This window comes from Glycine soja, chromosome 6 (assembly GCF_004193775.1).
Source record: "Glycine soja cultivar W05 chromosome 6, ASM419377v2, whole genome shotgun sequence".
Lineage (NCBI taxonomy): Eukaryota > Viridiplantae > Streptophyta > Magnoliopsida > Fabales > Fabaceae > Glycine > Glycine soja.
This window is the reverse complement of record NC_041007.1, coordinates 1,397,447-1,412,970: the sequence shown is the minus strand read 5'-3', so window position 1 is coordinate 1,412,970 and position 15,524 is coordinate 1,397,447. Positions and strand designations below refer to the sequence as shown.

At 32.3% G+C, this 15,524-nt stretch overlaps 2 protein-coding genes across 3 annotated transcripts; one reads left to right on the top strand and one right to left on the bottom strand.

The window, feature by feature from the left end:
• Positions 1 to 2,269: 2,269 nt before the first annotated feature.
• Positions 2,270 to 6,115, top strand: LOC114414541. Of its 2 annotated transcripts, XM_028378832.1 has the most exons (8): positions 2,270 to 2,639; positions 3,077 to 3,166; positions 3,285 to 3,365; positions 3,951 to 4,085; positions 4,250 to 4,342; positions 4,502 to 4,720; positions 5,134 to 5,226; positions 5,748 to 6,115. In XM_028378832.1, exons 1-8 carry the CDS (start codon positions 2,394 to 2,396, stop codon positions 5,907 to 5,909), a joined length of 1,119 nt encoding a protein of 372 aa, XP_028234633.1. In that variant the 5' UTR covers positions 2,270 to 2,393; the 3' UTR covers positions 5,910 to 6,115. The 2 variants fall into 2 exon arrangements, with proteins under 2 accessions (XP_028234633.1, XP_028234634.1); XM_028378833.1 differs by lacking the exon at positions 4,250 to 4,342 and having other exon boundaries at positions 2,273 to 2,639; positions 5,748 to 6,099.
• Positions 6,116 to 6,802: 687 nt separating this feature from the next.
• On the bottom strand, positions 6,803 to 14,851 carry LOC114414540 (pre-rRNA-processing protein TSR1 homolog). Its single transcript, XM_028378831.1, has 21 exons — positions 14,625 to 14,851; positions 14,457 to 14,533; positions 14,284 to 14,361; positions 14,068 to 14,199; positions 13,524 to 13,574; positions 13,293 to 13,433; positions 13,047 to 13,169; positions 12,851 to 12,928; positions 12,133 to 12,222; positions 11,938 to 12,060; positions 10,983 to 11,066; positions 10,550 to 10,648; positions 10,214 to 10,408; positions 9,543 to 9,618; positions 9,171 to 9,274; positions 8,828 to 9,087; positions 8,624 to 8,710; positions 8,306 to 8,536; positions 8,075 to 8,153; positions 7,887 to 7,950; positions 6,803 to 7,227 (listed from the first exon to the last, which is right to left on the bottom strand). Exons 1-21 carry the CDS (start codon positions 14,713 to 14,715, stop codon positions 7,112 to 7,114), a joined length of 2,379 nt encoding a protein of 792 aa, XP_028234632.1. The 5' UTR covers positions 14,716 to 14,851; the 3' UTR covers positions 6,803 to 7,111.
• Between the last annotated feature and the right edge of the window lie 673 nt (positions 14,852 to 15,524).

Sequence of the window (15,524 nt, the reverse complement as noted above, 5' to 3'; positions counted from 1 at the left end):
ACTTCTAAAACATAGTCATATTCGAATCAATCACTTTTTATTTAAAATAAAATAATTTAGTGTTTATGATATTTATATGCGATAAACGATGATTGAATTATTTGAATGTTGTTTGACAATATTTATTTTAATTAATTCTTAAATGATTTAAATCTAAATTTTCTTATTATACGATCAATAATTAATTATATGTATTTAAAAAAATATTGAATTAGGCTAAATAATTAATAAAACAAAATAAATGGATAACTAAATAACACGATGAAATAAACAGTAATATATGCTTAATTGCAATTGCGCGTAGAAAGAGAAATAAAACATTAATTAGAATATGATACAGGACCAACATAACAAATGAATAAAGTACAAAAAAAAAATAAAAAAATACACGAGTATGTGTTGATGATGGTGAGAACTTCCAATAGTCAAAGTAAAAATTGGATTAGTTGTGATTTTTAAAATAAAATGTGTTTCAGAAATAAAGCTGAAATGTTTTTAATTCAATTTTAAAACATTTTTTCATTTTTTTAAAAGATGTGTGAATTTCATTTGTAATTTTAAAAAGACATATTTTTCTTAAATTTAAATGTTTTTTTCTTTATTATCACACTTGATATTGTTTATTGTCATTGTCAATATTATTCTTGTTTATGTTGACATTATCACTACAGTTACAACAACAACTACCACCATCGACATTAATATTATCATACCATCATAACCATTGATATTATTGTAACTATTAACATTTTCAGTGTTATTATTATCATTGGTACCACTACTATTTTTATCATCATTATCATTATTATTGGCATAAATCATTATCACCACTCAATCAACACTCTTATTATCACTACAACATCATTGTCATCCATATTATTGTTATGACCATCAACCCCAATATTAACACACCAATTGTTTGTTTTTTAATAAAAGTTGGAGAAAAAATTAAAACCAAAATTTTAAAACTAAAAATTGGTTGTTTTAAATTTTCTTGAAGCTTATAACTAAAAATCACCACAAATGGAACTTAACCACATTTGTATAAGGCAAACTCAAATAATTTTAAAGTCTTTTAGGATTACATTTTAGTTCTTTTTTATTTTCATCTTGACCTTTAAAACATGTTATTATTATGACTTAAATCCTTATACATAAGATCAAAATAAAAATACCAACAAATCATTGATACTAATAGTATTGGACTTAGTTCCTTGAAGTAAAGTCTCATTTAAGATTTGTAAATGTAAAAATATGATTAAAAAAATCATTAAAGATGTCTAATCACATTCTTCAGAGATAATAGTTATTAGTGAATACTTCACACTAATATCATAAGTGCTTTATTTATTTAGAAACTTAAATAAAATCCTAAAAATTTTAGAAACTTACTTAAGTTTTTCCTAATTTTTGAGATTAATAACATGATGATAAGATAATTTTTTTAGGAACTAAATTAGTCTCTTCCTCAATATTTGTCATGAGCATTATAACAGTTTTTTTTTAAGCAATGTGCATTATAAAAAGTTAAGATACTGATTAAAATTATACTAATAAATTTTTCATTTTTATTATAAAATACTAACAGAAAAAATAAGTTATGCAATGATAATATAAAAAATAATAATTAAACTACTCAATAAAATTGTTTTGCAATCATAAATCACATATATAATAAATTTGTTATCTTTTATTTCAAGTATCTGACAAATGCAAATAAGTAATAACTCAATTAGATATAATAATATTTTGAGGTTTTTTTTTTGTTCATTCTAAAAAATACTCTGAGTTTATTCGTTAGTTATATTAGGCTTAGCTAATATTTTGTTTCTCTAATTTATTTTTGAAGTTTTATCTGATCCTCTTGTTAAAAAGTTCAATTAAATTCTTTAATTTTTAAAAATAATTTAATCAGTTTCTTTTATTTATAAAAATTTTAAATAGATTTATTATTTTTTAAAATGAATTTAATTTAATCTTATTTAAAACCAAACTTGATTTTATTTTAAAAAATAATTGGAGCAATGAAAGAAAAATAACATTAAATTGAACCTATTTTAAAAGTAAAGATTGAAACTTCTAAAAATAAAAGCACTTAATTTAATATTTTTTTTAAAATTAAAGGAACTAATTGATTTTTTTAATAATAAAAGACTAAATTAAAGTTTAAAAATAAACTAAGGAACAAAATAATAAATAAACCTTATATTTATGTCTTAATTTCGATCCAAAAGTGCATTAAAATAAAAATTATTGGTAAATGTCTGTATCGGTACGTGGCAGGTGCAAAATCACGTGTGAACCTCATCATCCCTGTGAAGAATGCCGCTCCACTTCAAAGGCCAAGTCTGAAACCTCTCTGTCTCCGTCATAGCTGAACATATTATTTGATCATGTATTCGTTGACAGTGAAACCCTTCTTCACACCTAATTTAGTTTCTTCTTCTTCAACTTCCACTTCGTCCTCTTCGATTTCTCTCGTGTCCTTTCCATCTCGTTCGGTCTCATCAATTAGCTTTTCCAGAAATTTAAAGCCCAAAGGAAGATTTGGTCTCAGAGTTGAAGCATACGATTCCTCCAATAATGACAATTCCAACCCCGCCAGTGCTGGCGACTCCAAACCCCCTAATGGCACTTTGGTACTTCTTTTTCTTACTCTTTCAAATTCAGTATTACCCCTATCTCATTTTTTTTATATATTATATATTATTATTTTCATCTATAAAAAAATTAGTTAATGAATTGTGAGTGAAAACCTCTTCGAATAGATGAATGAATATATCAAATATTTAAACTCTCCTATAGAATTGGCGACCATGTGCATTCATGTCTGTACACCTACTACTTAGTGTGGTTTATCTTTCATATTTCTCTTCCAATTTAGTTTATTATTGAGTCATTTTATGAAATCCTACTAAGTTTCTTCAGCATTATATGCCCTAGCCCAAGTGATTATTTTGGTAGATATATAAAATTAAAATGGGATCTGTCGTCAAAATAAATTGTTCAGGAAACAAGTGTCTATCTCTGTCTGAGCAGTTATCTGACTAGTGATTAAATGTTTTGAAATCGAAAGTCAAAGAGCAGGAGAGAAATTTTACTGGAATATGTTAAGAATGTGCAGCCAGAATTTATGGAATTGTTTGTGAAAAGAGCACCGCAACAGGTATGTTGTTGTCTTCCTATGAACAGTTATCCGACTATTACTTGATTGCGAGTAAACGTGGCTATTGATTGTTTCATGCCATACCCTGTCAGTGAATGAAACTTTTGTTGGTGATTAGGTTGTGGATGCAATGCGACAAACAGTGACAAATATGATTGGAACACTGCCCCCTCAATTTTTTGCTGTAACAATTACCACTGTAAGATGTTACAAGTTTTTCTCTTCTTGCTTAACTCTTACTTTCATTTTTAATAAGCAATTCTGCATGTTATGATGGTTATATTTGGCTGAATAGGCCAACCAACCTCTTGGTTGTTTGATGAAATGTTTCTATGGAGCGGGAGACTTTGCTTTGTTTGATGTACTTGCCCCTGAAATTTGTGTTTTCAATCACTATCCCCCTTTATATCATGTCACATTAAGTCATATTTGGTTTTTGAAATTTGATTTTTTTTTCTTTCAAAAGTATGCTTATTACCTTTGCTGTCACCCCCCCCCCCCCTCCCCCCCCCCCTACCCCCCGTTTATTAACTTTGTGTTGCAACCCCTAATAACGGAGCCTTTTATAAATTCTTCCCCCTAGTTTACTAATCTGAATTAATTGAAGAATATTATCAATACTAACAACTGTTCTGGTGTTGGAAGAATAACATATTTTTAGCACAAGATGGTCCAATAAGCAATGTTGAGCCACGCGGTTGGGTTGAATTGCAGTTATTCCTTTTTATTTATTTTGCTCCATGCATCTTACATATCTCAGGGGAATCATTTGGCTTTTTATTAGGTAGCTGAAAACCTTGCACAGCTCATGTACAGCATCATGATGACTGGATACATGTTCAAGAATGCGCAATACCGTTTGGAATTGCAAGAAAGTTTGGAACAAGTTGTTGCTCTTCCGGATGTGCAAGATAAAAAGGTAACATTATTTCTCTTTCTTCTCTTTTTAGCATTCTGTGATTCAAAAGATATCTAAGTGCTTGGATAACTGGAAGGATGCATTATACTCATTTTGGTGGACAGAAGATTTATGTGGACTGTTGGTCCAGTAATTTCCTATCCTTACTAGCTTTCCCCATTAAGATTCCAGATCGGCTTAGAGGAAAAAAAATTGCAAAGTACTTTTCTTTAATCTGGTGTGGACTTGTAGAAAAGGAAAAGGTTGTTATTGGGCAGGTTAGTTGGTTTCAGCCTAGGGATTAAGGTTTAAGAGGATTAAGTCTTGGGATTTTGGTGCTAAATGGTCAGTGTTTCCTTTAGGTACTGTATCATTATGGCACCAAAATAATACTTTAGTTTGTGCCTTCTTTAATTTATGCTCTTAAAATGTTGCAGGATGTGCCAGACTTTGCATCTGGCACACAAAAGAATGTTTCAGGTGAAGTTATTCGGTGGAACAATGTTTCTGGGCCTGAGAAAATAGATGCTAAAAAGTACATTGAATTACTTGAAGCGGAGATTGAGGAGCTGAGTTGTCAAGTTGGGAGACAAACTAGCAATGCACAAAATGAACTGTTGGAATACCTAAAATCTCTCGAGCCTCGAAATTTGAAGGTTAATTCTACTTTCGATTAGTCAATATAAAATACTTCCTTTCCTTTATCCTTCTGACTTGTGCTGTCTGCTTAGTATAAGTTTTCACATCTTGATCTGTACTGTTACTACTGTAGCTTTTATTGAGATTAGTTTTATATGATCTACTATTGTTGAATCAGTATTGAACATTCTGGTATTGCATTTTTCAACTAGGTTTGGTTTGGTGTTAATATAATCATGGCAAATATAAATCCACTGTTGTTGATTTACTTGCATAGGTGCTCTATGGATTGATTTTTGCTTCTGTAACTATTAATTTGACATTCCCATGTACATTATTCAACTTAGCCAATATAAGTCGTTCTCCGATTCTCTGCAGCTAGAACATATGTCAATTATTTGTCATAATAAACCTTCATTTTATTGTGTAGGAGTTGACTAGTACTGCCGGCGAGGACGTAGTGTTTGCGATGAATGCATTTATAAAGCGCCTGCTGGCTGTTTCAGATCCTAGCCAAATGAAGGTTTGCTTCATTATTTTGATCTTCGTTCTTCTTTCTATATCTCATCACCATTATTATCTGGGTTAATATTGAATGCTTTAATTGTGCTCATTCATTTTTATGGTGTATCTTAAGTGTTAAAATGAAAGATGGAATTTATTTTGTTTTGGTCCATAAGATTGAAGTCTTATTACTTGGATGGAAAGTTGGTTAAAAACGCACATTTGACATCTACTTGTAATCATTGTTGACCTGATGATATATTGTCTATTACTTTAAATAAGGGCGTTTTACCTTTGAGTCCGGACTTCAATTGATTGAACTTGAAACAGTTGCTCTTTAACTGTGTTAAATCATAGAGGCAAGATTTTGTTAGTCCTGACTAATAATTTGGTCATGTGATAACCAAAACTAGATTTCTTCAAATTGATTTATGGATCCACGTGTGATTATTGCGATGGAGGAGTGAACAGCCTTCTCTTTGCTTGTTATTACGGTAAATAATATCATTTGAATAAGTTGCTTCAATTCTGATTTTACAGACTAGCGTGACCGAGACTAGTGCAGCTGAACTTGCGAAGCTGCTTTATTGGTTGATGGTGGTTGGGTACAGCATTCGCAATATTGAAGTTCGTTATGACATGGAAAGAGTATTTGGCGCTCCTCCAAAGCTAGCTGAATTACCGCCAGGTGAAAATGTTTAAGCTGTCTGGAATTAAGCAGTTCAACAAAGTACTCGTGTCCCTAGTTGAAGCCAAATGCCCTAATTAGATTTTACACCTTTTTTGTTGATTGGCTGAAAGGCCAATCATGAGCTCAAAGAGAAGTCTGCATTTTTCTGCGGTCATGAACGATTGGTATCCTAATTTATATATTTGATAAAACTTTTCCTTTTTTGGCCACCATGAAACTTTTATTCACAATTATACTGACAAAGATATCAAGGTCGACTACAAAATTGGCAAGCTTCAAAACTTTATAGTACTCCACAAAATTGGCATCCTTCCTCAGTTGCATCGTATCAATATAACAAAAGCTAACAGTTCGATATAACAATTGATAAAAAGGAAAAAAAAAAAAAGGCCAATGATTTTCAATATTAAGAGGTTATCACAAGTTCTCTATTCTCATTTTCAAAACGTTAAAATTGACCTCTTTGTTTTCATATTTGACCTCAATTTAGAAATAATTAAAAATTACATTTTTCATTACTCGAAAAATAAAATGAAAATTCTTATTTTCCTTAAAACAAAAATGAAAAATTAATAAACAAATCTTATGTTTTGCAGAACTAAAGGATTATTAAGGCATTTAACTTTTTTGAAAGGGCATATTGAGAATTTCCTTTCCTATGTTTTGTAGCAACACAAATTAGGTATGCATTTACTTTCAAACGTTAGCTTGTTGAACAGGTTGGAGGTGGTGATTGATAACCATTGGTTAAAACTTACAAGATTCAAACTCAGCAACTGCTACCAAGAGAATATAATTTAATTGGTTGATCAGAGTAAATATTGTAAATCTCCTAATATTATATTCAATTTCTAAAGATAAAAAAAAAACCAGCAACAGCTACAAGTGCGTTCGTCAATAATAATTCAAAAGAAATGAACTTGGCTCACGAATGAAACGATAAATTCAGTACTACACTAACAAAAAATTAATAAATTTTACCCAAGCACCTTTTAACCGACATGTGAATAACTATTACATCTCAGTATTTTGTATGCAAATAAATAAATAAAAAATAGAAAACGTCTAATTTCTCTCACAAGTGCACATGGGCAAGGGGAAACTGGCGGTGGAGAAAACGAAAAATAAATTGTCACAAAACTGCATCCTCCATACGAGGAAGTCAATCTGAACCAGAGCTTCATTCCCAATCAATATACACTTCTGAATTCCTTTATTCGGATAGAGGAAAATGATGGGTTGGCCACTTCGGGTATGCACGTTTAAATAAATTCATACATACAGTATCACGCTGTTCAAGAACCCCGTTGAGAAGGCACTTCATTGTTCCTGAGCAATAAGAAAACAGAATATGATAAGAATATGATTTTTTTTTTATCAGCATGATAAGAATATGATATACCCCACACATATTTGATGGGCAAAACAAGCGGAAATATGAAATGAAAATATAATATTCACTAGCCAGAAAAGCTATAATGTACCACAAAATAATGAGTTCATTATCATTAGTTCTGTACAATTTAAATATCATTTATCAATCCTCAACACCCCCATGCTCGGGTGTGTAATTGTAAACTAGATATACTTCCAGCAGAACTCTCAAACAAGAGGCACATCTCCAAGAAAACATGTTCAACATTAAAAATCTTGTGCAGAACTACTTGGACTCGAATGAAGAAAGGTATACAATTGCATTTACAATAGCTATGCTAGTAGATTCTCTTTCAAATATAGATCACGATCAATATTCATTATGATGCACAATAAGATAGTGGCGTAGGGGATAAATTCAATGATGGAATAAGAATTTAACAGAAGAAAAATTGCAGAAAACAGCTCAAAACAATGATGGAATAAGAATCGTGGAATGCATATGCACATCTGTGACCCAGCAACATATAATCTGTTTTCTCCCTAAAATAACTAGCTGTCAGAATGTTAATTTGTAAAATTGATGGTAAAGGTTTCTAACATAACCAACATACCATGTGTACCAACAGGTTCTTTGATTCGCCCACGAAGACCACGTTTGGTATAAAGCTCAACAGGCTGAAATCACCACCCACATTACAAATCTCATTAGGGTGACATTGGAAACAATTTTTAGGGAGTAAACTTCACTACCATCCAAGTATAATTTAAAGAATCCAGACAGTGGGTAATGTATTTTCACCTTAAACCATTTAACATCCTCCGGATTATAAAACATGTGTCTCACAGAAGCTTTACGTTTCGACACTCTTTGGGGATAACTGCAACACAATTTTAAAATCTTAAAATAAGCAAAACATAAATTCAATCATCAATGTTCATAAACAATCATAAAATGCTGGAATTTCTTCCCAGAAATGGTATTTGAAAGATGTCAATTAAAAAGACCATAAAATATCAATAATAAACATACCCTGTCAAAATAACTCGCTTAAGGATTATCCTATCTGCATCAACAGTTTTCAGTGAGCCAACAGCAGCCACTGCAGGGGCAGCATTCTCTCCATCTCTCTTTAGGATTATCGTAGGAAGAGGAGGAAAGGAAATTGGTGCATAGATTGAAGCAACTGAAAAACGCCCAGCATGGAGAAACCTCTCCATCTTGTTCTTGTCTGTATTTATGAACTCACTAGAGAAAATTGGCCTGCAAAAAAAAAATTGCAATTACCAAATATTTTTCCCCAAAGAGATCCATCATATGCCAAAAAGTCTTCCAGATTGAATACCGTACCAGCCAACAAATTGCCGAAACCCAACATGGAAAATTAACTCTTCCTTGGATTTGATGGGTGCATCATATGCTTCATGCTTCTTCACACTACACAGCACATGTGACTTCAGTTCATGACACATCTTTTGGAATGGTTCACAACTTATAATAAGAAGCGCACTAGGCACAGAATGAAAATAGTAAAATGATAAAACACAAAATCACCTGAAATGAAGGACAGATACTTTGGACTCATGTTTCAGCAGGCCACATGCTGTAACTGGGATTGTCTTTGCAAGCAAAGATAACTTTGAAGCAACAGCACTGGGCACTCCCATGATATGCAACCTAGCATATGAGCCAACTGAAATACAGTCCTCCCGGTTTTCATGATCCAGTTCTAAAGCTTTAGCAAGAACATGTTTTTGTGTTCTTTTAAAATTATCGAATTCAAAAATTCTGGCATAATCTTGGGGTAGAGATTCCTGATATTTAGAAATGTCAGACTTTTGTTTTGGAGGGTTAGAGACAATGATTTACTATAAAGAGTTCTTCAAAAGACACATACTTTAGGATCCCATGAAGAAGTCCTAAAGGACTTGAGTCCCCTGTATTTTGCAAACCTCTTCCTAGCAGGAACATCCAATGGTGTATCCACTTCATCCGGAAACTCTGCAACAAGAAAACAAACAAATGGCAAGCAACAAATTAGAAATAGTATCACATTATATCAGCAATTCGACAGCAAACCATCCATATTCTGTCATCTCTGGCCAACTTCCCAATGAAATACAACAGGTAGGAACAAGAAAGTAGAAATTAAATAAAAACTAATTTAGATAAACTCTAGATGCAGGCAGACCAAATATCCATGCCTTTTTTAAAAGAGACAAATTTGACCAATAAATACTAATAAGAATAGAAAAGGAAAGAAATGCACCCTCATCTGCAGCATGTGCTTCTTTAAGTTCATTGAGTTCATCTTCTATCTTTTCTCTGGTCAAATTATCTACTTCCTGTAATAAAACAGAAGTAATCATGCATTGATGATATAGATTAGAATCCATTGACACCATGAAAATCAAAATTAATCTTGCACAAATGAATAACTGATGGTTGAATGAAATTCTCAAAATCTACACTTGTTGAAAGTTTGTATGATGCAGAAAGCTTATAAAATTAAATATTAATTCAACATTGCTAACCACTATAAGTGTCTCTTAAAATTAATGAATAATATGCTTTTCAAACAAACAAAATAAAAAACACTGGATCATAATCATATACTTAATTCAATCTTTTGTATTTAAATTTTCTAGCATGCAGGATCTACATAATAATTAGTTGTATGCCACCAGTTAGATAGATCCAAATTATTCTCTATAAAAAAAATTTCAGTAGTACTGCAAGTGAAAAAAATCCCGTACCAGTGTAAATTAATCCCCACCATAAACACACATTAGCAAGAAGAAATATCTGTCAATAGTTTAGAAAAAGCAAACCCAGCCAGGGGCCATGATTTCCACCATATCCAACACCTTAACATATTTCAAATTACTATATAGTATAAAGCTACAATATGCAAGATTAATGTGTTTTATAGAAGCTCACCATCATCACTGAATCATTGTCAGTTTCTTCGTCAGAATCTCCCAATCTAAGAGAAGCTCCATCACCATCAAATTCTGAATATTTATTTTCCTCTTGACCAGGAAATCCATCTTCCCCTTCATCCAACACCATACCATCATCGTTTTCATTGTCATAATCCGACTCCTCATCAGAATCATCAACAATCCAAGCAGCCTGAAAATCAAAGAAAGAGCTAGAAATACATTATTTCTATAATGGAACTGGATATTTGGTAAGCCCAAAAAATATATAAATGTTAAAAATTAAAAGACAAACAAAAAGCATTTGAAAATAAATGAATAAAAAAATTCAGACCTGATATTCTGAAGTGCCATGAGGAAGACTCCTCTTTTTTATCTTCTTTTTCTTTTGATCTTCATCAGCCTTAGCAATTTCAGCCTCTGTTGGCCATGTCTAGTAACAACGAATGATGTCATACCCAAATCATTAAGTGAAGAAATAAGCTAACAAGGGGTATTTAAATAATGCACCCAATAATTTGGACAAACTTTTTTTGGGGGGTGGGGGGGGGCTTGGCTAAGAAATGGTGAAAACAACCAAGCAATAACTAATGGGTCATTTTGGCTGATTGTCAGAAATTTATTCTTGGCTAGTCATTTTGCTATAATACTAAAAAGATAAAATTAAAAAACTGAAATTTAATTAAAAGGGTGTTAAGGACAGACTGAAGAATACAGAAGCTCAAGAAACAAGTTAGTACGAAAAGAGATGAGATTTCATTGTCTACCTGCTCTCCAGCAAGAGGATCAGGTATATTCTCAACAACTAAAGCTTCCTGGTTTTGAGGATCCGGAACCAGAGAACCAATGACCTAAAGTATTAAAGAGGAATAACAGGGAAAAGGTGAACACATAAATATATATAAATGGTTAAAGAAAGCATGAGATTAAAAGGTTAAATAAATTGAAAGATCACAATGTCCAAGGTGCTTCCTAAACAGCAGATATTAAAATTTCAGCAGGTATTAAAAGAAGGGAACAAAATTGTCTTTTGAATAATTGAATAATGAATATCAATCAAATGTAAATAAATTTACATAATCCCTTTTAGTTATTAGATTGTGGGACTGCCATATATTAGAGAAATAGACGTGCAGCGGTAAAGTTGTGCCTTGGTGACTTGTTGGTCATGGGTTCGAATCCGGAAACAGCCTCTTTGCATATGCAAGGGTAAGGCTGCGTACAACATCCCTCCCCCATACCTTCGCATAGCGAAGAAGCTCTGGGCAATGGGGTACGAATATTAATTTAAATGATTTAGCATGTTTGGTTTATCTTACAAATGGAAAATAATAGCTTATTTTTCAAAAAATCTCTTAGGAAGCCAACAAAAGTATGCAGTTATTTCTCCAAAATAAGATGAACCAAACCAACATGCACTTTAACTATATACGTAGCACTTAGCAGCAACAACAAGCACCAAAGCCTTTTTCCACTAGGAGGGGTTGGCTACATGATGGATCACAAATAATGTTCTATTGTTAATCATGTTTATAATAAATATAAACAAGCATTGACCTCCAAATCTACATACTTAGCATATACATTTATATTCTTTTTAAGATTCTGTTATGCATGCTTGTGTAAAATCCAGTTGAATAAAAAAAACTTAAGCTTATCCTTTATCGGTTCAATGGCTGCTCTGGTTTTGAAAACACAGTATAAAACTGTAAAAGTATCTACCTCTGTATCATGCATTTCATCTGCATCCATTAGGTCCTGATTTTTCTTTGAATTCAAAGGACAAGGATCTTTAAGAACTTCAATTTTAGACAATTGGAAATCTCCTGCACCTGAAACATGAACCTGACAAAAAAATGTGAGACAACTAACAAATCAATGCAACTAAAATAGCAAATCCATGACATTGACAATTACCAGTTGATTGACTGAGAGGTTACAAGAACGAAGGTAGCCAGTGAGAAACAGGGTGCATTTTTCAGAGTTGCCATCATAAACTGCATCAACCTATAATTTAGGGTGGGTGGTAAGCATGATGTCAACAATAACAAAAAGAACTGTATGTAAATTGATAGCATCAAACAACATCCATATCAAATTACAGAAGGGCTCTAGGAAAAAAGTATATACGATTGAAAGCTTCTCATTAACTTTTTCTCTTAAATTAAAATATAATCTTCAGGCTTGCTTAATGCCACAAGATTGCAAACACGATTAAACTAGACTGTTAATCTAGGTAGGTATTTGCTTTGTTTAAATATAACATTTTGGGAATGATATTCCTAGGAACATAGTTATTAAAACTGAATCAGACTGGCTGGTTCGACAGCCAGTCCTCCGATCAGTCAGATCAGGAATCTGTTCCAGAATAACCATAAAACTGTTTAACAAATTAACTTGTCTTAAAAAAAAAAAACTTCGTACCCCATTGCCCAGAGGCTCTTCGCTATGCGAAGGTATGGGGGAGGGATGTTGTACGCAGCCTTACCCTTGCATATGCAAAGAGGCTGTTTCCGGATTCGAACCCATGACCAACAAGTCACCAAGGCACAACTTTACCGCTGCACCAGGGCTCGCCCTCATAACAAATTAACTGGTCTTAACCAAATAAAAACAGTAGTTCACTGGATCAAACCTTTTGAGACAATAGGTATGATCGTTGAGTTCTCCAATGAGGAACTTTAAGCCTTTGCTCTTTAAAGAGCCACAAGAACTGCATTTGTAAAGAGGGGAGAAGAATTAGGCTTAGACCATCAAACTGGGAGCACATTGGATGATAAGTTCAGCATGTACAATCAGAATTTTTAGCCAACAATTGGTGAAGAAATTACCTTGTGTAGCTCATCCTTTGTATCAGCCGGATAAAATTTACAATCCTCAGGAAATTCCGAGGCAAGGCTAGATGTGCATATCTTCTTTAGTTCATTTCTATGTTTAAGCTCAGGAGGTAGATCCTAAATGCATAAAATGAAAATTCCACATAAATATCTAAAGCTCAATTTCTTTGTGAAATGATAGTAAGCTCATATGAATTAGTTCACGAGTTATAAAAAAAAGTAGGATCCATCTTAACATACACGAATAAACACAGCAGTGCTTGGCAAACCAAGAGATCTAAACACAGAAAGGCATTGATTTCCAAATGAGTCAATGTAGTAGGAATCAGTTTCTTCGCATGAAGATCTTGCTGAGGCCACAAAAACCATTAGATCCGCAACCTACAACATAAAGTGTCTAATGGTAATCAAGAGCCAAATTTCAGCACCTTTTAAACTTGAACTCATGAAACAAAGCAAATATAATAATACCTTGGCCATTTCCATGCATGATAGTAGATCACCATGGGGTGCTTTTAGTACCTGAAGTGTAGAACATAATATTTATTCAATATATGCATAGATTACAATTTTGTGATTATTTATCGATTAACCAGGTGGAGGCCTATGTTCTAACATACAAAAATGAACAAATTCCAAGCTTCATAATCCCTGATGTATCTATGTAAATATTCATCCAAATTCATGACTCAGTGCTTACAACGCACATACCAAGGAAGCATTGCACACCCATATAAGAACCATTGGAATATATCAAAATAATGACCATCTGATTATATTCTTCTGGTATTTCAATTTTTGTAAGATTTGACATGAACTAACAATCATCAACATAACAGATAGTCATAATTCAACAGTTGATCAATAAAAACTGCATTCTACATAAAGTTATTGAATCGTGCAAGAATGTTATCTAACACAAGCGTAAACCTATTTTTACTATGTACTAACATCTCTTAATAAAATTACTAATTCTTGTCCTATAGTCAGAATAATAGGCAGCAATCCGATATACCGTTATTCTTGTCCTATATTCAGAAGAAGCAACGGTTCCTGACAGCACCACACACGTATCTTTAGATAATAATGACAAGAGATCATCAGCAAGTGATTCTAAATCCACAGACGCACAGAGGGCGAAGAGAACCTGTGACGAACACAAGATAAGTAAAATGAGTATCCAAAAAACAAATTGTTAATTCAGTTCAACGAATAGCCATGATTCACTCACTATCACTCGAGGAGGACTTCTCGACCCACTGAGCTCTCGTTTTTCTTTCAAAACAGCAGCTCTTTTTTGATCTCGTATCTGTCAAAAAAAATTCCTAATCAGTGACTTTGAAAAAATAAATAAAAAATGCAACGCACAAGAGACAATAGGAACAAAGAAACCGAAACAAATACCATTTTATTTCTCTGAATTCGAGCTGCACGAGCTCCTTTGCCGACATTGCGCTCTGATTTTGCGATTGCGAGTCTGTCTAAACAAGCAAACCGAAAAGGAAAACATTAAGAAAAAGGCAAAAAGGCTAAGAAAAAAAGAAATTAACGGCATGGATATAAAGTACTAACCCTTGACAGAGGTTTTATGAAGATTGCGAGAAGATTTGGAAGAGAAGCGGGACTTGTGAGGCTTGTTGACTTGAACTCGCGACCCTCCCATTGTGATCGCATGCACCGGTAGCTTTCACCGCCGCGTCCTCTTCTCGATCTCAGCTGCAAGCAAAACCCTATTTCGTCACCAAATAAGCCGCGGAGCAGAGGGTTTAGCAAACAACAGTGTTTCTCTCTCAGCGACATAAAATTACGTATATAAGCCCGGTTCGGACCAAGCCCATTAAAGTCATGCACATGACGTTTACAAATTGAAACTAGTACTTTCTTTTTGGATCAGTAATATAGTTACTCTGTTCAACTTTTGTTAATTTTTGCTGTCAAAAAATGCTGTCAAAAAACTTTTTCTAATTTTTATAATAATAATTATTATTTAAAAATTATATTAAGATAATTTTTACTAATTAATAATATATATTTTTCCATTAATAATGTATGTTGCTTCTATTTTTTATTTTTTAAAATGATTTTAATTGACATTCATTATTAATATAATTTGTTCCATAATAAAAATAAAAATAATTAAAATGAACATTATTAAATTCTCTCCTAAATAGTCTATAAACTAAAATAAAAATTTAAGTAATATCTGGAGTGCCGAATATTTATCTATGTAATCCCAAAGTTGATGTATTTTAATATGATTCAAGACTAATTTAAAGGATTTTTAAACATATAGAAAATTACTTAACATGATTTCTAATACTTTTATGACTATTTAAATAATTATTTTCTTATTTTAAGATTATTTAAAAGAGAAAGTAATACTTCAAGGGTTCAATTGATTATTTATTATCAAGAATATTATATTTTTTATTATTTTATTAATTGATAGTAAAAATATTTTTGTTTTTTACG